This window comes from Pan paniscus, chromosome 6 (genome assembly GCF_029289425.2).
Source record: "Pan paniscus chromosome 6, NHGRI_mPanPan1-v2.0_pri, whole genome shotgun sequence".
NCBI classification, from domain to species: domain Eukaryota; kingdom Metazoa; phylum Chordata; class Mammalia; order Primates; family Hominidae; genus Pan; species Pan paniscus.
Genome location: NC_073255.2, coordinates 98,632,467 through 98,655,201, shown reverse-complemented (window position 1 = coordinate 98,655,201; position 22,735 = coordinate 98,632,467). Strand labels below are relative to the sequence as shown.

General features: G+C 35.5%; 1 protein-coding gene across 2 annotated transcripts in view; it reads left to right on the top strand.

Moving 5' to 3' along the window:
* Positions 1-22,735, top strand: part of SEMA3C (semaphorin 3C) — a 177,585-nt gene that overhangs the window by 116,188 nt on the left and 38,662 nt on the right. For both annotated transcript variants that reach the window (XM_003822744.5, XM_063605953.1), the window contains 4 exons: positions 1,195-1,309; positions 3,149-3,218; positions 5,739-5,883; positions 14,421-14,643. In XM_003822744.5, coding sequence (XP_003822792.1) covers positions 1,195-1,309; positions 3,149-3,218; positions 5,739-5,883; positions 14,421-14,643 — 553 coding nt within the window. The remainder of the gene's footprint in view (positions 1-1,194; positions 1,310-3,148; positions 3,219-5,738; positions 5,884-14,420; positions 14,644-22,735) is intronic.

The following is a 22,735-nucleotide window of genomic DNA, read 5'->3' as shown; positions in this document are numbered from 1 at the left end:
AACATTTATTCATCATCATTATTATATTTAATATTCATCATTTTATATTGAATATAGTGTTTATAACCCCAACCCAAATTCTAACCCTCAATAAGTTATATGAGATAAACATACCCTATTTTAGTAAAAATCTTAATTCAAGAAAATATTTTGTTTGTGTTCTTGAACAAATAAACACTTCTGACAAATTTTTGCATATTCATTTAATGCATTGGTATTCAAACAAATAGCTAAATTGCATATTACCTAAAGAAACTGATTGTTGTCAATAAAATACAGTAAGAGATGATTATTAAGGAACCATTTATAAATAATGAAAATTAAGAAAAGCTTTAATAAAATTCTAATTAAAAACAGTAACCAAAATGTTCTTGTGTAGAAACAATAAGTATACATAGCAACACAAGAAAATTTGTGATGTCCTTTTTATAATAGAGTTTTACAGACTTATCCTGACTTATTTATGATTAGCATCCTTTGTGAAAAAATGTTTCTTAAAGTGCTTAGTGTTTAAAATAGTTTATATATTATAATACTCCACTGATCATGGAGCTCAACTGTTTCTCAGTCATTTGCAACAAGGCAGCGAAGTCAGCAGAAGGGGTAAAAGGCCTTTGGACACAGGAAAAAAATGTCTTCACTGGAGACTATTTGTGAATGATCCAAATGCCATTTCTCCTTATAATGTATAATTAGGCATCAGATTAGAAATACTGAAAATTATGTGATAATTTGGATAAATGAAGGAGTGAATGTAAAACTGTTGGGGACCATTTTGTGTAAAGACATAATCACTCTCCTGACCACAATCTGCAAAACTCACTGTGTATAATAATTTATGTTCAAATTGAAGACAATAAATTATCAAGGAAAGGCAGATTAAATGATCTATTTTCTATAACATTATATAAATACTTCCATTGTACATCGTTAAAATTAGAAATAATTATGTCACACATTTATCAAATAAATGTATTTTCAGTTGACATCATGCTATAAGAGAATAATAGTATAACTATTGTATAAAATACTATAAGTCATAAATATTCCTCTTTGACAATTGATGTGCAGAAGTGGTTAACATATCCATTCTTCCGATTTTCATCCTCCAAGCAACTAGAGTACAAGTCGAATTTTTAATGTGCTTCAATATTTACTTAAGCAATCTGAATTATGTTTTCAAAATGGTTTTAGAATGACACTGGTGGACTGCGTAGCCTTGTCAACAAGTGGACCACTTTCTTAAAGGCGAGGCTGGTGTGCTCGGTAACAGATGAAGACGGCCCAGAAACACACTTTGATGAATTAGGTACATACATATGAGATTGAAAAATGCTTCTGAAAGAAGGCTTGTAAAGTTTATATATTTAAATAAGGTCTCAAAAGAAGATGTACTTTCCATATTTTCAGCATAAATAATATGCTAATTTAAAATAATTATCTAGATACTGTTCATAAATTTTCTTAAGTATTTTGTAATCTGTTACGCCCATGAGTGCACTGCTGAAACATTTAGCTCATTGAATTCACCATAATATATGAATGAATGTGTGTGTTTGGCGGTGTAACTTGTATAATTTGTGTATAGGTAATGATATGTTTGTGTTTTTATAAATGAATATTTATTTCATGTATATTAGAATATCTAATATTCTGATTTTGTGTGAAAATACAGCTATATATTTTTACTATTGTAGCTAATGGACAAGATAGAGTTTGGATGGAAAAAAGTGTCAGAGTAGAAATTTGGAGACTCGTGTTCCCTTCTTAGTTCTGCTTGGTGACTCTGAGATTAGATATTCTCAATGTGACATGAGGAGGCGTACACTTTCCAGGTCAAATAAGGACTGACAGTCTGATTCCCTCTGCCAAGGAACAGTTTTTTTTATTGTTTTAATCTGAATATCCCAGGGCACATCATATTTACTAAATGTCATTTATAAATGACTTTTCTTTCACCTTAATTCATTAGAATGTAAAATAATGGTCATTCTCAGATTTTGAGACAGGTGATAAGTTATAAATCTGTGTTACCATGTGGAAAAAATTTACCGATTCTAATAGTTATGAACTATATCGTTCTTCTGCTCAAAAACCATTATGTTGATTATGGAACAAAAGTTTCTAGATAAGCTTTTCTAGAGAAAAGTTCTAAATATCATTTTGTGAAACAGGCTACTTGCTCATTCTACTCCCCGGAATGTTTGGGAATATATTTTATGTTTCAGTCTTTCTTTTTTTTTAGGGAGAGCTAGACATTGTCAGCCTTTATTCACATATGGAAGGACTAGTGATTGTTAATTTGTTGTTTGAGTGGTTATAAATGTATTGCTTATGAGGTCATTTAAATTCATTTTTAATTTAAAATAAATACATATTTCTTTGTGTTTCTCAGTAATAATTCTGTTAGCAAGATTGTCACTATGTCTGGGCCTTTCATATAATCATGGCAATTGATTATTAATTGGAGTTTTCTATCAGAAATCTACTTTCATGTTCTGTTATTTATCACTTCACTGTGCATACTTTTGTTTTTGCCTTAATATACTTTAAACATCTTTTTGTTAGAAGAGCTATCATTAAATAAAAGTATCACTAGCAATTTTGACCATATGCCACAAAAAGTTCTATTTGATGGTAAGATGAGTTACCGTGAAAAAGTATTATTCCATCTTCCAACTCCTAAGATCAGATCAAGAAGAAATTGAGATTTGTAATTTTTTAAATTAAAACAGTAATATATTAACATTAAAGGATATTTAGAAAGAAGCACCAGAATATTTCTACAGCTTTGCCTCTTGTATCACTCACTGTTAATCTTTTTTCTTATATTCTGATGGATATTTTTAAGGTTAATATGGTTCTAGTCCATATTATGTAATATATCATTGTACTTTTTCCCCATAATATTATTTTACTAGCATGGTTTTCACAAGGATACAAAATTTTCATAAATTCCATTAGTATCTGTATTAATTTAATTTAATTTAGTGTTTCTATCATTACTTGTTTCCAAATTACCATAATGGTACAGGAATATCTTTTTGCAGAGTACTTTTCATAGTTGAAATTATTTTCTTAGAGTAAATTTTTCAGAACAAAGAAGTTAATATTTAGAAACTTTAAAAGAGTATTTTCCTTTTTATAGAGGATGTGTTTCTGCTGGAAACTGATAACCCGAGGACAACACTAGTGTATGGCATTTTTACAACATCAAGGTAGTTATTCAACAGTTACATTTTATGATTTAAACAGTAAACTTCATGGAGTAACAGTAATTATTATAAAAGCATTCTTCTCTGCAACTTTTAATTTTACATGTCATTTGGGATGTAATCCTTCCATTTTATTTACTTTTGCCTGATTACCTAAATATATTGGAGCTAAACTAATGCTTTCCAAATACTTTTGTAGAGAGTATTTGTAATGATTGCATGATATTTTTATCAAACATATCAAAATAATGAATTATAATGTAGGAAAAAATACATGATTTTTTCAATAAAATAATTTGCGCACTTGTGAGCAAATAAAACTTTTGGCATTTTTTTGGTTTCTGTTATCAGAGGTAATAAATGTTTATCACCTGGATTGTAGTGATAGTAACACAAGTGTATACATATGTCTAAACTTACCACATTGTATACATTAATTAATTGTGTACAGTATTTTTTTGTATACCAATTATACCTTAGGAAAGCTGGAAACAATTAGGCATTTCTATAAAAATACTTTTTACTTCTGAAGTAAAGTGATGACTATTTAGAACCTGATAAAACACTGAACCAATTTTCTTTTTCTTTCTTTCTTTCTTTTTTTTTTTTTTTGAGATGGAGTCTTGCTCTGTTGCCCAGGCTGGAGTGCAATGGTGCGATCTCGGCTCACTGCAAGCTCTGCCTCTGGGGTTCATGCCATTCTCCTGCCTCAGCCTCCCAAATAGCTGGGACTACAGGTGCCTGCCACCACGCCCAGCTAATTTTTTGTATTTTTAGTAGAGGTGGGGTTACACCATGTTCAAGGCAGGATGGTCTTGATCTCCTGACCTTGTGATCTGCCAGCCTCAGCCTCCCAAACTGTTGGGATTACAGGCATAAGCCACTGCGCCCGGCCTTTTTTTTTTTTAAGATGGGGTCTCGCTCTGCTGCCCAGGCTGGAGTGCAATGGCATGATCTCAGCTCACTGCAGCCTCTGCCTCCTGGATTCAAACAGTTCTTCTGCCTCGGTCTCCTAAGTAGCTGGGATTACAGGCATGTGCCACCAGACCCAGCTAATTTTTCTATTTATTTATTTATTTTTAGTAGAGACAGGGTTTCACCATGTTGGTCAGGCTGGTCTCAAACTCCTGATCTCGTGATCCGCCTGACTTGGGCCTCCCAAAGTGCTGGGATTACAGGCATGAGCCACTGTGCCCGGCCAGTTTTCTTATTCTATATGAGATTATTTTATGTATTTGAAAATTAGTTTAATGTTTTCTCACTTCTCTGGGATGCCCAAGCTAATTAAAGTATGTATTTCAAGATAAAAAAATCTTTATTTATCTTGCTCATATTTTTCTTTATTAATTTTGTAGTAGGCATATTCCTTAGAGTTAAGCTGTAACTCAGCCACTGTAGAAGATAATGGGTCCCTTTGATTAGACAATCAACTACAAAGCAAAAATCTAAAGGTTTTAGCTGTTTTTTTTCTTTAATGGGAAAAACATAGTATAATTGTAAACTGCAATGAGCTATTCAAAGAAAAAGAAATTTACAAGGAAGTTGTTTTTAAATATTTGCAGTTGCCCCACAAGATGTCTAAAAAGATGTCTTTAAGGATGTGTTTAACTCCTGTTCTAAGTAGTCTTGATTTAACTCACAAAGAATTGAACAAAGAAAAAAGATCAAATTCTTAAGAAAATGTTTTTTTCAATAAAACTGTTTTTCTCGTTTTGTTTTTTCCAATACCTGTAACTTTAATATCAAAAAATTCAAAATCATCATTCTGCCTATTGATACTAATGATTAACAATGTATCTTACTTGTTTTTATGGGAATGCACCTTTTTTCATTAGACGTCTAATTTGAAATAAATATGTGAGTCAGAGAAATCCTGATTTCAGCCAACCTGCCATAGGACAATGGAAATATTTCTTACTAAAGATTCAAACAAATTTTATGAGGTGTCATTGACTAAAGATGGTTTAATGAATCTTTTTTGGGCCCCTATTTTTTGTTCTGTGACCAACAGGGGAAGTACCTAAACCGTGACAACATAGACTTCTCCAACTAGTATTCAGGATACCATGTGAGAACACTCTCATATTAAAATAATCATAACACAAAAAGATATGGTGTTCAATTATTAATGAGATTCATTTCTTTGAGTTAAATTGTGATAGGTTATATTGATAGTGATTTGGAATTCAAATTCATATTTTTAAATAAAATCATCAGTATACTTTCTTGCTGCTAAGATAAACTAGTTAGAAACTTTTTTGAGTTGTCCTGTATTTTGGAAACATTGAAAAGGACTTTACTATAACTTATTGTCTACTAACTCCATGGATGAATTGAATATTGTAATGCTTTAGGTATCAATACTTTTTTCAAAGTTTTTCAGCTTTTCACATGTGTTCGATAACATTTAACTTTTCTATGGTGGATTATATTAACTTTTTATCATAAATTTTACCATATATTTTTAAAATTGTATTTTAATTTTAAAAATTTGAAAATGCCTTTTTCTGTTTTCTTTTTTAGCTCAGTTTTCAAAGGATCAGCCGTGTGTGTGTATCATTTATCTGATATACAGACTGTGTTTAATGGGCCTTTTGCCCACAAAGAAGGGCCCAATCATCAGCTGATTTCCTATCAGGGCAGAATTCCATATCCTCGCCCTGGAACTGTAAGTATCCAGGGAAAATTCTTTGTTATGATGCTTTATAAAAACTCATTTAACAGGTAATGAATATCTGTGGGTTTTTTGGGGGTTTTTTTGAGACGGAGTCTCACTCTGTTGCCCAGGGTGGAATGTAGTGGTGCAATCTCAGCTCACCTCACCCTCCGCCTCTCGGGTTCAAGCGATTCTCCTGCCTCAGCCTCCTAAGTAACTGGGATTACAAGCATGCACCACCATGCCCGGCTAATTTTTGTGTTTTTAGTAGAGACAGGGTTTCACCATGTTGGTCAGGCTGGTCTCGAACTCCTGACCTCGTGATCCGCCTGCCTTGGCCTCCCAAAGTGCTGGGATTACAGGCGTGAGCCACCGCACCCGGCCTGAATATCTGTTTTAATTAAGGAATAACCATGTGAGAAATAATTTAGAGATACTTCACATAGAGATAGTTCCATTTCTAGGAATCTATTTAGATAGAAATTGTGTTACATATATCTCATAGGAAGAAAATGTATGTGTAAGCAAATAATTACAACAAATGAGATGTAATTTTTCAAATAAAATATAACTATGAAGTAACACAGATTAGAACTATTTAACTATAGGCAGCTTTCTAATTAGGAATGGTCTGAACTAGAAGTACTGTTATTAAAGCAGGTAGCTATATCCATATCATGCAATATTAGTAGTATTAGGAATACATTGAAAACTCAGATTTCCAGCTGAAGATACAGACAGTGCACTGGAATATTAGAACCGGAATTTTTCTAAGGGTCCATTGATAATAGTCCTACTCTTTCTTTCTCATCTGGCCTATAATAATGCTGCCTTCTAGAATGTTGATTAGTTTTTGTTTCTAAAATGTCAGACAGTATACCAAGAGATGTTATACAATTGAACATTAAGAAAAATATAATCTTATATCTCTGTATTTCATAAAATAGTGCTATAATTATAAAACGGATAAATATGAACAATTAATTTATTTTAAAAATCAAAAGATACATTTATGTAAACAAGGTGTTCCTTTTTTCTTGAATTTGAAATTATCTTTGCTAATATTCTTCCAAATAATTATCCCATATAATTTGTACTAATTGTTGATTCATTTTATTTTTCTTATTAGAGTTTATTTGCAATATTGTTTGCTTCTTTATTTTCTTCTTAAATTATACCAATGTTAATTTTTTGAAAATTGAAGATACAGTTTGCTAAGCCTTTAAAGAGCATATTTTATTCCAAAAATTTTAAAGCTTAAGTTTTGTTCATGGCTAGGAAGCTCAAAGTTTAATCATTTATATGTATTTTGTGTGGAACAATTGATCTTTAATTAACTTTGGAAAAATTATGAGAATTGCTTCTTATTCATAAAAAGATTAAATTTTTAGGTCATACTTAATTATAAGTGACAACAAAGTCCTGTCACAGAATTTATATTATCCTTTAAGATGATCTCTCTTTGATGTTCGCAGCTCTAAAGAAGATGGACAGAACATTAACTTTGTATAAAACAGGGAAAAGCATCAGCAGATACAGCCATTTTAAGATTGGGGAATCCTGGTGTGGTGGCAGGCGCCTGTAGTCCCAGCTACTTGGGAGGCTGAGGCAGGAGAATGGCGAGAACCCAGGAGGGGAGCTTGCAGTGAGCTGAGATCACACCACTGCACTCCAGCCTGGGCGACAAAGCGAGACTCTTGTCTCCAAAAACAAAAACAAAAAAGATTGGGGAGTGCTGGATAAGAAGCAGAGATTATTTAAGAGAAAAGGAAGGGGAGGCTGAACAACTTTCAAATTCCGTTATATATCAAAGGCTGTTATTATTTTACTCAACATATTTTATGCATTTTCAGAGAAAAATATACTTTTGAGAGTGACTTGCTATTTGAAATTGACCTAGTCATAGACTCATCTTAATATGGAAAATTAAGAGGTGGTTGTGATTACATGTGCTTTCATCAGTGATTCTTTTGAGCAGCATATAAATGGGGTTAGTACAGGAGCAGTTGATTTGCAAACTAAACAAAATTCTGTTCCCCCTAAAAAAACTTAAGAGAAACCCTTCAAATAAAGATATTAAAAAGATAAAAGAGAGCCATGCTGCTTGAATCAGGGTTTGAGGCCTCAGAGCCTCATGCAGTCTGTGCTGGAGCCAGCATGGACCCAGCTTACAAGAGCAGATAATGTACACCTCTTCTCAATTAAGAACATTAGAGTGGTAACTTGAAATCAGCCATCATGGAATTATCTACACCATGGAAACTGGCAAATGCTACAAATCAGGGAGATTTTTTTTTTCCTCAAGCAAAGTGACCTCTGACCTTACCTCTCATCAGGCTCTTCACCCACGTGACAACTTAAAAGGCACCTTAACAGGTGTATAGAACTCAGAGCATCACTGTGAGAAAACCATTCATGTCAGGCAGCAATTGTTCTACATAAAATGTAGGAATACTAAACCCTTTTTAGTAAAACAGAATAAACCAATGCTAAATTAGAAAATTCTGCTAACAGTCCCACTTTTCACTGTTTTTTAGCTCTCAAGAATGACCATTTGTTTCCTGTTCCAAAGCAGTGTAGAGTAAGCCAGGGTTAGCAACACACATCTGCAACAGACTCCGTGAAAAAAGGGAGTAGTCAGGACTTGAGAAATATTTCTATAATGTGGTTTCTTACATCTGGTGTTGAGACCAGAGCAGCTCCTTTAAATCAAAAAATTGTCAGATGAGTGATCCTTAGAGAATAAAAGAGGCAGGGTAGAGGAGTGACCTTTGGAACTCCTCCTGGAAAAGCGTACCTCCCTGAAGATTCTGTCCCTCCACCCTTCAACCAGCAAAACACCATGAAGTCAGCTCTCTGACTCAACAGTGGCAGTGTCTGTCTCTTCGTTGCACTTCCAGGGTTTAATATCGTCTCATGTAGCCGAACCACCTGCAGCCAAGTAATCCAAAGTATTCTCTCTTCTCTAAGGTTAAGAATGTTGCTTCTGAAGTCCTCCCAATGAAGTATCAACAGTGATTGTCCTGCTTTATTTCCCCCTACAGTAGTATGGTTGGCCAGTCAACCCCATAAATATATGGCTGTGTTCTTAAAGAAATGAGACTGGCAGAAATCTCATACCCTTGTTCTAATGTTCCCTGTAGGTGCTTCTTTAAAAGCACGGTTGGTAGCTCTGTTAGCAAACAACCCCACCAGCAAGCCCAAGTCAGTAGGAAGAAGCCTGCCAATTGTGTCATTATATTTTTCCGTAAGTAATTCAAGTTTGTGGAAGAAACAAGACACTTTTGGTATGTTGCAAAGGGCAGCCAAAGAATGAAAACTCTGTGGCCGAGCAAACATATTACATTATTCTGCTGCAACATGTATAAAGCTTCTGCAGGAGATTGTTTGTATATGTTGTATATCCTGTTAAAGCAGAACTTAATGAAAGTGTTCAACTTTAACATCTCTTTATAAGTATAACAGAGTCATGTGCTTCCATCATCATGCCTTGGACAGGTCGGGTACATGCAAAGGATCACAGAAAATTGATGAGCCACATAGTCAGTAGTGGCAAGGATACGAGAAGTTCGTTGCTGGCAGTTTTGTTGATTACATACGTCTTCTGGTTGTGCTTACATTAGAGTATTTCTCTTTCTCTTAGATGTTTGAAAACATTCAGTTAGGAATGTTTCTAAGAAAATTGAATGCATAAGACATATAGACATGAAAAATTAATTACATCGTCTCACATCATTATTCAAAACGTGAATAAAATTTTAAAAATAAATATTATTAAAGTTTAGAGGAGAGAGAGATTGTAGTAAAACAGTCTGATTTGAAAAGGGATTAAAAAATGTGAGATTGAGCTTGCCCTAGGGTGATTGGATGTGGATAAATTGAGTAAGGAAGGAAGGGGTTTTCTTTAAGATGAAGGGTACAGCATACACTACAAGACACAGATGGAAATGAATAAGTGATTTTTCGAAGCTCTGTGTGGGTTAGTAGGACTGGAGCAGTGGGCTTTTATATGTAGGGGAGGCAAATATAAGGAAGATGAGGGTCAGCTAATACATAAGTACAAGTCTTCAACTATGTAATTTTTTGGGCTTCAGACAAAGGGCTTGGATTACCAAGGTTGAAACATAAAATGAGTTTTTCTCAGTATACAAATTTCATAGACCAGTGCTAGAAATAAGCATAGATTCTAGAGTGCCACCAAGACCCTTTATTTATCTATATACCACTCATCCCCCAGGTGTTAGGTTAAGATCCCCTCGACCGTGCTAGTCACTCTTTCTCAGCCTAGTTTTGCATTTATTTTCTGCAATCTGTCTTCAGCCTCACCTCCTACCTCCTTCCTTCACTTTGGGCTCCATGATCCAGCCATGCCCTACGAATTACAGTTCTCTAAATACTCTAAATTTTGTTTTATCATCTCTAAACCTCTTCACTGACCTTGGCAGCTGTAAGTTCTCCATTGTTATAAACTTGGTTTAAAAATATTGCCTCTTGAGTATGTAGGGAAATTGATCCTAAACCAAAATTGATTGTTTATCTTACATTTGTTTCAAATTATTACTTTTTGTCATAATATTGTTATTTTGCTTTGAATATGTCTATCTTTCTTACTAGAATACTTGTGTCTGAAGATAACAGTAATTTTTTATTCTTGTGTCCCCTACTGGGCACATCAAAGTGCTTTTTGGATAAAATATGCCCAAGTAATGGATACGTATATTAACATATAAGTATATTCTGAAAACTGACCTAATGGACGTGAAGATTAAGAGAGCATTTAGAAACTTCAGAAGGCAGCAGATATTTATGAATACCTGAGTATAGGAAGCAAGTTTGGTAAGGACAATTGCTGTTACTTTCCTAACATGGCATTCTTATTGTTCCTAGCATTTCATATCACACTTTAGTAATCAGAGCACTTGAAATGTCTTTACTCAAAAAAGGAGGGCTTATCACTGCTTGATAAACAAATAGCTGGAAGAACTGAGGAAAAATATTTAAAGGAGAAGTTTAACCAAAATTACTTAATGACTATTTGCAGAGTAAAATTAATGTTCTAAAGAATGAAACACCAGCCTAGTTAGTGGACAAATATTTTACGTTAGCACATAGATGTTATGTTATCTTGAAGTTTCAATAAACATGTTTTATTATTTTGCAAGGTGAGAGAAAAGTTAATCACATCTGATTTATTCTTGGCAGTATGACACTGAGCAAACTCAGTGCAGACAGAGTCTACAAAGGGCAATCAATTTGTGTTTGTGTTACATTATTAGCACTCATTGTCTGTCTTAGCAGCAGAGTTGATGGCATGAATCAATAGAATAATTATTATCAAAAGAATTATTTGGTAAGTTTGAACATATACTAGGAGACACTTGTTTCTAGGTGATAAATTCATGGGAGTATTAAAAAAAGTCTTGTGGAGAATATTTTAATGAATGCAAAGTAACTTATTTGATTTGTTTAGATTACCTATTTAATAACTATGGTTTTGAGCAACCTTGACATAATTGTTAACCTGGATTTCATTTACCATTAAGTAAAAGCCAGAGACTAGGCACTGATCATTTAATAAGCTTGTCTCACATCAAACTGTACTAACTGGAAATTATGTAAATTGTTTAGTAATATATGCTAACTTTGATTTTTCCAGAACTTAGAAACGAGAATGCTTGCAAATACTTAAGGAGACATTTCAGTTTAGCAAGCCATCATTAGCGGTGTTTTATAAAGTTCTGGAACTATTTAAATTACCCATGCATTGCTCTTTCCATGTTTTCATGCAGTGAGCAATGTCTTTCCCTTTTTCCACTTTGTGTGAAGATTGAGGCTAGAAAACACCCATAATTCTATATTTTGCAGAAGTATGGAACACGTTCATCAGCTTAGAACAACCTCAAATTAAATTTTTTGTCCTCATTTTGGTCTTTGTTGTGAGCAGTTTGTAAATGTGTATTTAAATATAATACTTTTTAAAAAATAAAAACATATGAACTCCAGATGAAAGTCTAGTTAATGGAATAAAGAATGAGAGGTTTCGTTTTATTACTTGTCTCATTACTGCTACTCTTTTAAGTCATTTAATTGCTCCTTGTGCCTTTCTACAAAAAGGGAACTATATCAGATCTGTAAAAAGTTCTAGTCTGGTAATGTTAACTGGCCAAAGTAAGTCTCAATATTGCACTCATGATGCTGCAGTCTAAGTGAGTGAGATAATATTAGTAATCTGCTGAGATCTAGCTGCACATGGAGGCCTGCCTGACAACATTGGCCCAAAGGCACTAATACTGTTGGACAGCTGTTGCAGGGATTTAACCTGGAGACTGTCATATTTTGTTTGGCCCCCCATGTTGCTGTTCTTTTTTTACTGAGTCAACATTAAACACTTGGCAGATTTTACATAAAATTCCACATTCTGTCTTCTGCTGAGGTCTGGAAGCACGAGGATTTTATTCCTGCTTAGAAGCAGTCAGCTGGATAAGTGTTCATTGCCATCTTTGGATAACACGTAACTCCCCAGTTTGTCACAGTCCCCATTGCATCCTGCTATTTATGACTGATGCTGTGCCTATTGCTATCAAACAGGCAGCTTGCTTTGTTACTTTCCTTTTACCACATACCTCTCTAAAGAGGATAAATGAAAACCAACACGATAGTGCTGTGTGTTTCAAGAAAAATGTAGTGTTTTTGTTTCTGGAAGTAGAGATATTGACAGGCATTTAATATTGACAGGTATTTAATAGTAATAATGTTTGTATGTATTAAAATATTATACCCAATGGTTTTTCTTATATAACTTAACACTCAGATCCAGTTAGTGAGTGAGTTTGAGTTCTGGCTTCAGCAGTTCCCAGCCTACCCTTAAGTTTGGCCTTAGGTGCCCTACGAATGGAATCTTCTCCTCAGAAGCCCTGTCAGGTTCCCTTGCCAGAACTGCTGACGCTGTTCAGCAGTCCTTTCTCCAGATCTCGTTCTTGTTTTCTGCCTGCCCCCTTGGACTTAATGCTCTGAAACTTTTCCCTCCTGGCCAGAATTGAGGCCCCTGTTTCATACAGACCCGGCACCAAAATTGCAGGCCAGATACAATCAGTGATATAATGCATTCATTCAGGCCAGATACAATCAATGATATAATGCATTCATTCAACCACTCTTTGGTGATTATCTACTAACCAGCTCTGTTATAAGTCTGATGGCAAAACAATAACAAAATAGACCCAGTTACAGTCAGCACAAGCTTACATTCTATAGGGAGAAACAGGCAGTTCTAGAGGGAGAAACAGACAATAAAGATGCAAGCAACTGATACATAATATACTGTTAGGTAAATAGGGCTGTGAAGAAAAATAGCAGGCCAAGGAGACAGAAAGTAAAGACGGAGAAGGGGAGCTACTTTTATATGTCATCACTTTCAAGAAGCAACTTTTGAACTGAGAACTGAATGAGGTAACAGAAATGGGGTGTTCTGGAGAGGAGTATGCCGGACAGGGAAGAGCAGGTGCTAAGATCCTGGAGGGGAAGTATGCTTGAGGCTCAGGAGCAGCAAGACCTACAGTAGGAGGGGCTGGCTCAGGCTAGATCATGCAGAGGCTTGTAGGCCATTCTAAGCTGTTGGTATTTTATTCTAAGGATAATGAATGGGATCTTTGATAGAGGGGAGTTACCAGATTTAACACATCCAATCTAAGCTGCCTTCTTCTTTCTTCTTCTTCTCTTCTTCTCTCCTCCCCTTATCCTTCCTCCTCCTCCTTTCTTCTCCTCCTCCTCCTTTTTTTTCTTCTTCTTCCTTTTTTTTATAGAGGTGGGATTTCACTCTGTTGCCCGGGCTAGAGTGCAGTGGTTTCATCACAGTTCACAGCAGCCTCAGATTCCTGGGCTCAAGAGATCCTCCTGCCTCAGTTTCCCAAGGAGTTGGGATCGCAGGCATGCACAACCACACCTAGCTAATTTTTAACTTTTTTCCCAGAGATGAAATTTTGCTGTGTTGCCCAGGCTGGTCTTGAACCCCTGGCTTCAACATCCTCTCATCTCGGCCTCCCAAAGTGCTAGGATTACAGGCATGAGCCACCTAAGCCCCTAAGCTCCAATTTCTGAGCTCTTTTGGGAGGGCAGATCAGATGAAATAAAACTTTTACATGTCAGAGTTTGACTGAATTTAATGATAATAATATAATTTAACAAGTAGCAGCATTAGATTGTGTCCACTAGTTTTTGTTTTCCGAACAAAATGGTGTCTGGGACAAAATAAATAGAAAAGTGGTGAGTGAGAAGGGTGAAGAGTTATCTCATATACAAGATGGCATCAGCTCTTCTCTGAAAACAGAATAACATACAAGGACTTAGCCTGATTCAAAATTAATACACACTGTATTAATCATCTACAGATAGTAAAACATAATCATGCTATTTCTTTTCACCTCCATAGGTAGCAGATATACTTAAAACAACTGGAGCTTCTAAGTGATTTCAAAAGCAGAGAGTTTTTGATTATTACTAGAACAAGGCAACTATTTTATTAACTTGGTTCTTTAAAACTTTCTTTCTAGTGTCCAGGAGGAGCATTCACACCCAATATGCGAACCACCAAGGAGTTCCCAGATGATGTTGTCACTTTTATTCGGAACCATCCTCTCATGTACAATTCCATCTACCCAATCCACAAAAGGCCTTTGATTGTTCGTATTGGCACTGACTACAAGTATACAAAGATAGCTGTGGATCGAGTGAACGCTGCTGATGGGAGATACCATGTCCTGTTTCTTGGAACAGGTAAATATTTGAGCCCAAGGTATGCTTTAATGTGTAGTAAAAGAATGTACTAAATATAGGTAGTAGGTAAGGGCCATGATATTGAAACTAGAAAAACTCCAATAATTACGTCTGTCTAGCCCTTAGTGAGATATTTAATCTCTTTTTGCTTCAGTTTCACATCTGTAAAATGAAGCTAATAAAGTAAATTATAGAGTTCTTGTGAGGAATATATATAGAGATATATACATTATATAATATATATATGTAGGTAGGGCTATATGATTTTCTTGGCAATTTGTCATTACAAGATATTTGTATGATTTCTCTGCTGCACTTTCCATCCAAACTGGAAATGAACCAGCTTTGTGAAAAACTTCTTCTTGTCTCAGTGGAAAAAGAAAAAAGCAATGATTAAGTACTAGAATTGCATCTAGACATAACCGAAGCTGGTTTAGCCCTTATTTAATAAGCCATGGAGGTAAGTGTTCCTTTGAACTGAAACAGACTCTGTGACTTCTTAATCAATACATGAAGCCATTTTCTAAGGATAATGATAATGACAGATAACATACTCAATATAACATTTGGAAGTGAATGTGACTCACATATAGGCAGGTTTTTTGAAAATATTGATGGCACTTTTTTTAATACATCTACAAATTCTATCAGTTTACTCTGATAGAGGTTGAATGAAAATGTGCTTGTTTATAGACCCACATGACAGGGAATAACTAGCATTGTATGTTATAGAGCAGTGGTTCTCAAAGTGTGGTCCCTGGACCAGTAATATCAGTATCACTGAGAACTTGTTGGAAATACAAATTCTGAGGTGCTTCTTCCAAAATTCTAGGGATGAAACCCACTCATCTGTGTTTTCGCAAGCCCTCTAAGTAATTCTGATGCAAGCTAAAGTTAGGAACCACTACTCACGTCTTTCACACCCTGGCTTGTTGGTCGGGCAGTAATTTAAAATGTATTTTCAAACATCCCTAACTACCTTATAGGAACTGATGAAATCTCTTCACTTACAATAACACTCTTTACAATAACGTCTTGTTGTAATCTTAGAAATACTTTATGAAATTAGGTAGTTTATTAGAAAAGAGACAACACATCTGTGAAAGTCATTATAAAATATGGCAGTGGTGGAATATGTGTTCTGGATCAAGGGATAAATTGCACTCGTACTTCAATCAGTTTAAGATGTGGGTACTTTTTCTTGGCTAAATAAAATTTCCAAAGTGTGCTAAGATAAGGTTTTTATTTTATCCTTGAAAACCCCATATCTGAATGTTTCATTTTCATATAATTTCAGCTTTATGGTCTGAGACTGAGAATCTTCTAAAATGTGCTACTACAGTTGTTATCCTTTTTGGCATCCTAGGTTGGCATCCTTTCCCACGGTTGGACATATCTGAGTTTTCACTATTCCTCTCTTTGCCTGCCTGACATCTGAGGAATAATCCTTCCTTCCCAGAATAACTGTTCCTCACTCTGCTCTCAATTTGTATCTCATCCTACCATCTCCAGGACTTTTGTTATCAATTATATTCTTACTCACTTGATTCTTCCATTTCATCCTCCACTGAATCCTCAACTTAGAAGCCTTGCCAGGTTATGAAACTAAATATCCATCTTCACCCACTGCCACCTCTGCTGTATTGCAGATTTTGTCAAGGTCTTACATGGTCTCATGATAAGAAAAATATAGGCTTTTAACCACTGAAATACCTCTCTCTCCTATTTGCATCAGTTGGCATTGGAGAATTTCACTTTACCTATTGCTTCAGTCATGTGTCAGAGGATTCTCCTCTCTCCTCTCTTCCTAGTGGTTCCCTCTTAGCTGGCTTCCTCCTGCCCATGAATGTGGGTATTCCCTGAGGGTCTGTCTATGTTCCCCCACCTTTTTTTTTTTTTTTTGAAACGGAGTCTTGCTCTATTACCCAGGCTGGAGTGCAGTGGCACGATCTCGGCTCACTGCAACCTCTGCCTCCCGGGTTCAAGATATTCTCCTGCTTCAGCCTCCCAAGTTGCTGGGATTACAAGCGCATGCCACCCTGCCCAGCTAATTTTTGTATTTTTAATAGAGACAGGGTTTCACCATGTCGGCCAGGATGGTCTCAATCTCTTGACCTCGTGATCCACCCACCTTGGCCTCCCAAAGTGCTGGGATTACAGGCATGAACCTCTGTGCCTGGCCTTATGGTCCCCTTTTTTAAGATACTCCGTGTCCATCTCATTCATTCACTTGGCTTTAATTATCCATTCTGTGCAAACAAATCCCAAAAGTATATTGTTATTCCTTACCATTTCCTATGCTCAGTGTTTTCATGTACAGTTGACTGTTGGATAACACACATTGTATAACCCATTAACATTTCAAACACCATGCTTCAAACTCAGTTTATCCTCTTTGAAAACTCTCCACCCAGCAGTTAATCCAATCTCCCATATCTGTATTCATTACTGCACATTTCTCTCAAAGTTCTATTTCTCTTTGCTATATAATTTCTCTCTAGGCATATCACAGTACCTGATAAGCTCAATACATATTTGTCAAGATAAATTGAAAATCATAACTATGTCCATTGTTACTCATGTAATATGAATTCATAAATGTGACTGTAAAAGCTAATCTTCATTTGCATATAAGGTTTGTTCTCTACAGATACAGCCTTCATGTAAGTGACTACAAAGATTTGCTTTTAGCCTTAGCTCAGATCATTCAACTTAGAGTTTGTGTTAGAAAAACAGTTTTCTTTTTCCTGAGGCTATGTGTTAATTTGGAATATTACCTCTCCACAGTGTCTCATATTACCCAGAAAAGATGACTGTTTTCTCTTTTTTTCTTGTGAAGCCTCTCTTAAATGTGGACTTTGACACCACAGCCAAGTTGGTTGGTTTTTTTTTTTTTTTCATGAAAATCTACATGAAATATGTGTATTTTCTCCATAAAAGATGTAGAGTTCATGGGTGGAATTTTAAGCCATTATGAACTGTTCAGCAGTATTTATTCATAGAAGACAGTAAGAAGCATACTTTTGCACAAATTCTTTGGCTTTTCTTACCACATAAGTTTCTGGCACCATTTCATAGAATTTTTATTTTGGTATTTAAACACTTGTGTCATTTTCAAAAACAATGTTTAGGCATATGTTTTTAATTGTAGTGGAAGCTGCACTGATGATTGCTTACAAAGCCACAGGAGTCTCTTGAGGATCCCATCCTAATAGGAAAGTGTGTGCTGTGACACTGCCCCTGCCAACAGCATCTTACTGAAGAGATGGTAGCGCGCTTAGCCACTGGACCTTATTGTCATAACCGGCTGCATTATAATTTTTAAACAATGATTTCAATTTACCTGAGTCTCTAACAACCAGTATATTGGTATAAAATATTTACTGCAGTCGGGCACAGTGGCTCACGCCTGTAATCCCAGCACTTTGGGAGGCCAAGGCCAGCAGATCACCTGAGGTCGGGAGTTTGAGACCAGCCTGACCAGCATGGAGAAACCCCATCTCTACTAAAAATACAAAATTATCCCGGCATGGTGGCGCATGCCTGTAATCCCAGCTACTCGGGAGGCTGAGGCTTGAACCCGAGAGGTGGAGGTTGTGGTGAGCGAAGATTGTGCCATTGCACTCCAGCCTGGGCAACAAGAGTGAAACTCTGGTGAAATTTCTCCCAAAGAGAGTTCTCTCTTCCTGTTTGTTACTAAAAGGGACAAAATAGCCTTTTTAGGGGAGAATCACAGGTCATTGTCCCAGGATTTCCTAGCATTATATATCTAACTGTCTTGGGAAGGAGAAAACATTTCTTGGGTGTTTCCAGGTCCCCTAGTGTCAGACAGCCCTTCAGCTGTTAGAAATGAATGATGATGCTCCAGTTATTGGCACAATGAAGCAAGTTTCTCTTTTAGCTTTTCTTCTGTATCATCATGGAAAATTCAGGGGAACTCAATGAAGATATTATTTGTCAAAGAAGATGCCATAGGGGAAACTAATGTGACAGTTCATTGGAATGCAAATAGGAATTTATGTAATGATACTCACTTTGAATATTATGAATGATTTTGTAGCTTACAGAATCTCCATGGTAGTTGTGTGGGCTCCATGCCTGGTAACTGTTACAGTTAGCCCAATACCATTAGCGTGTACAACTCTGGCTGAATTTGAGATACTGACCTTCTACTCCCATCAAACTGCATCAGATTATTTTTTGTGTTGCCAGATATCAAGCAAAATTAATTATTAATTAATTTAAAAAGAAAAGGAAAAAATGGAGGGAGGAAGGGAAAGAGGAAGTAAGGAAGGAAAAGTGAGCGTTGTCCTCTGACCTTTTATTTCTTATGGTTTTCATTACTGGTATCTAGTCTATGGGTTGGCAAACTAATAATATAACCTATGGCCCAAATCTAGCCCACTGTATGTTCTGTATGGTACATACACTATTAATGTTGTTTCTTATTTTTAAGTGGTTGAAAAAGTAAAAAGCAGAATATCTCATGAGCAGTGAAGATTATATGATTTTTAGATTTCAGTGTCCATAGAGAAAGTTTTATTAAAATATAGCCACACCCATTCATTTACATTTCATCTGTGGCTGCCTTTGTACTACAGCAGCAGAGTTGATTAGTTGCCACAGAGACCTTTTAGCCAGCCAAGCCAGAAATATATATATTTTGGCCTTTTACAGAAAAAGTTTGCTTGTCACTGTTTTGGTTGATAATTGTAAATTTTTTAAAAAATTAATACTTCTTCAAGAAGCTATTTTCTAGTATGTAGATATAATACAGTAATTCATAATGTTGCCCAAAATTAATATTTCTTCTTTTATCTTGAGTAAAAAAAAATGCTGCTACTTTGTTAAAATTTAAGCTGGAAACTACATTTATTTATTTTCCCACCCATTCCTGATACTACTGTCTATAAAAAAAAAATCACAGGTTGAAAAAATGTATTTTTAAATCAGCACTTGGTTTTATTCTGTAGCATTAGGGCTCTAGGTGTTTTTATGTTCTTTATCTCTCTCTCTTTTTTTTTTTTTAATCTTGAGGAAGGGCTATAAAACAGCAGGCAAGGGTTCTCATAGGATTAACATTTCTATTTTAACTTTGCCACCTACTGCTTACATCCAGGCTGTTTGTTCAAAGCAGACTGTGTTACACAGTCAAGAGATTTTTGCCAGTTTTCCTTTTGCTTCTGGAGTTATGAAAATATTTAAGTGTCTAGGTCAGGTTCAGAGACATTCTGTAAAATTTATATTTTTAGCACTATACATGAATCAGAATGACGTGGTTTTTGATGAAAGAGTGAGAGTATTCTTATGAATGGGTGTTAGAGGTTTAGGATGATTTAATGCTATTATGATTTTTTAATGTAGGGTCAATACATGTGGTGTTCTGCTAACATTCTTATATAGTGTATACTGTTTCATGCTTCTTATTAGCTTCCGTTTAACTGGAGGAGTACTAAGTTGGAACATTGGTTCCAGGAAGTCCTCTGAAAGTGTGGAGTTTTGAAGTGTGTGTCACATATGTGAATAAAGCTTTAAAATGCTTGCCTTGTAGCATTAGAGGATAACTGCCTTCATAGTAACTAACCAGTTCTGGCAGTTGCATCTCTTGGAATGGCACACTTAATGAACTGCAGAGCCAGGAATTTTGATTTTTAAAGAACTCCTTAAAATACCCCATGTAAAATTTGATAGCTGGAGCAGTGCATGTGAGTTCAGAGACGATGACTGTCAGCTAGAAGTTGTGTGTGAATGTCACTCTGAGGATGTCTAGACGTCTCCTTTGCTTTGGCGTAAGGAAAAAACCCTTTGTAAGTTACTGATTTTTAATAACATTGTGGGTCACTGCTTTCCAAAGCAGAATGTGGAAACTTCTGAGAGTTTACCGTAGATTCTACAGGGATTTTCACAGCAGGAAATACTGATGGAACAGAGTGGAACGATGGCTGAATTGATGGGAGATAGATGATAAGTCACGGTGTCATGACTACTTGATCATGTAGAAGAGTAGCAAAGAGAGGTATGTGAAGAGACAGGGAAAGAAAAGAACATAGCCCTGAGTGAATGCTAATCTAGAGGCAAATGTTGTCATTTACATTTTACTTTAAAAAGAGAACTTATTAAAAATAAAAATACGGCTCATTGCTGAAAAAATTTGTTTCAAAAAGCAGCATTATTTTTCTTTAAGCTACTCTTCAGAGACCTGTTATTTTAAGGACAACATAAAATCTCATGTAATGATTGTATAAAGATATAGACATATAATGTGTTATATATATGTTAATATATATGATAATTGGTTCTAGTCTGCTCAAATTACCCATTTACTATTTAGTATTCTGGCTTAGGCAAATAAATATATATTTACAGATTTCTAAAATATTTTATTACTATTATAATGATGCTAATTAAATTTATCTGCAGTGCTTATCTTTTTCCAGGAATGCTAAATAAATTATCTCATCCAACCCTTATAAATATCATATGAAGAATTGTAATAATGTAGGTGCCATGGAGGGCAGGGATATGGGTTTGATTGATTTATTGCTGTATCCTTAGTACCTAGACTAGTGCGTCACTCAGAGTAGCCACTCAAGAGGTATTATTTGAATGAATGAGTTGCATTTATTATTTGTCATTGTTTTCGGGCAGAATCACAGATAAGTTAAGATCATAGAGATACCAGTTAATATATAATACAACCAGAATATAAACCCATGCTGTCTGATTTCACATATTGAGCATTTATTCTCTTCACATTTTTACCTCATTTACCATAACTACTTTACATTTTTTCCTTAAATGAAGTTCATTTCATTTATATTTTCTCATTTTACTATGAATTAAATGTTTCATCCACATATATCATGATAATATCCGTGATGTGTTGACATTCAACATTAGCATTGGCATTGCTTTGTTTGAGTGATAGCACTCATTTTAACCCATCCATATGTTACTACCAAGTCTTACATGTGAACAAGATTCATCTTGAACAAGGTGACAGAGAAGACTTGGACGAACTGCACCTTGGAACAGACTGAATTTTTGTGTGTGAATTAACTTATGTGCTCGAATTTAACCTGTGAATTTGATACGTTTATGTCAGTTACATTATGCCTAGGAAGAAAGGAGATAAAAATTGGGGGTGAGAGGGGAAGATGTGGAAAGGGAGTAGAACTTTACCTTCATTTTTGATGTATCACTAAATTTTTGCCCATTTAAAATTTGTTTTAAATTGGGACTCATATCTATATTCAAAATGTCTTGCACGCTCACCAAAACACCCATCAAACTCTTTGGCATTTATTTTTTCTTAATTAAAATGAATTCTGCATATATTTGGAGAGTTTGGAATATCATGCAAGGACCTAGTGGCTCTCAGCAGGACAGAGGGCAGTGATTCACTTTGCACCACTGGCTCATTTACTACTGAATCCCTGATGTTTCTCTAGATGACTTGAAAACAATTACAGTCAGACCGCATCCCTGAGTGTTGCCCCTATTTAACCCTCTAGTGATAGGAATGTAAGGAAAATTTTCTAGCCTGAAGACATTAAATGATGCAGTCTATTGTCTGTGTGTCAAGAATAAACAGCCACACTAAGTTTTTGTTCTTGATGTGCTGCCAAATTTCCCTGAGGCAGACTTGGCAGGCTTTGTCCCAAGGAGAATTCACAGCCTGCTGCTGAGCCAGGCCAGGCCTTCCCTATGTGAATATCCATAGGAAGGCTATAGCTGCCAGTTGTGGTGGCGGTTTTTGCAGAAAGCTGGCTTTTAAAATTTTTTATTGAACTTGGGAAAGTTCAAATTCTAGAAAATAGAAGGAAATGTTTCATTATAGAATGCGAAATATAGTTTAAGTTGGAATGAAAAGATCTGAAAACAGAGTTTCTGAGGAAGTCTGTGGTATTAGAGTCGTATGTGTTGCAATGAGTTGCATTCTTATTCTTCTCTTCCACTAATGGGGTGGGCAGAATAATGCCTCTGTCCCAAAAGATCTCTATGTCCTAATCTCTGGAACTGGGGACTTGTTATCTTACTTGTGAAAAGGAACTTGCAGATATGTTTAATGTTACAGACTTTGAGATGGGGA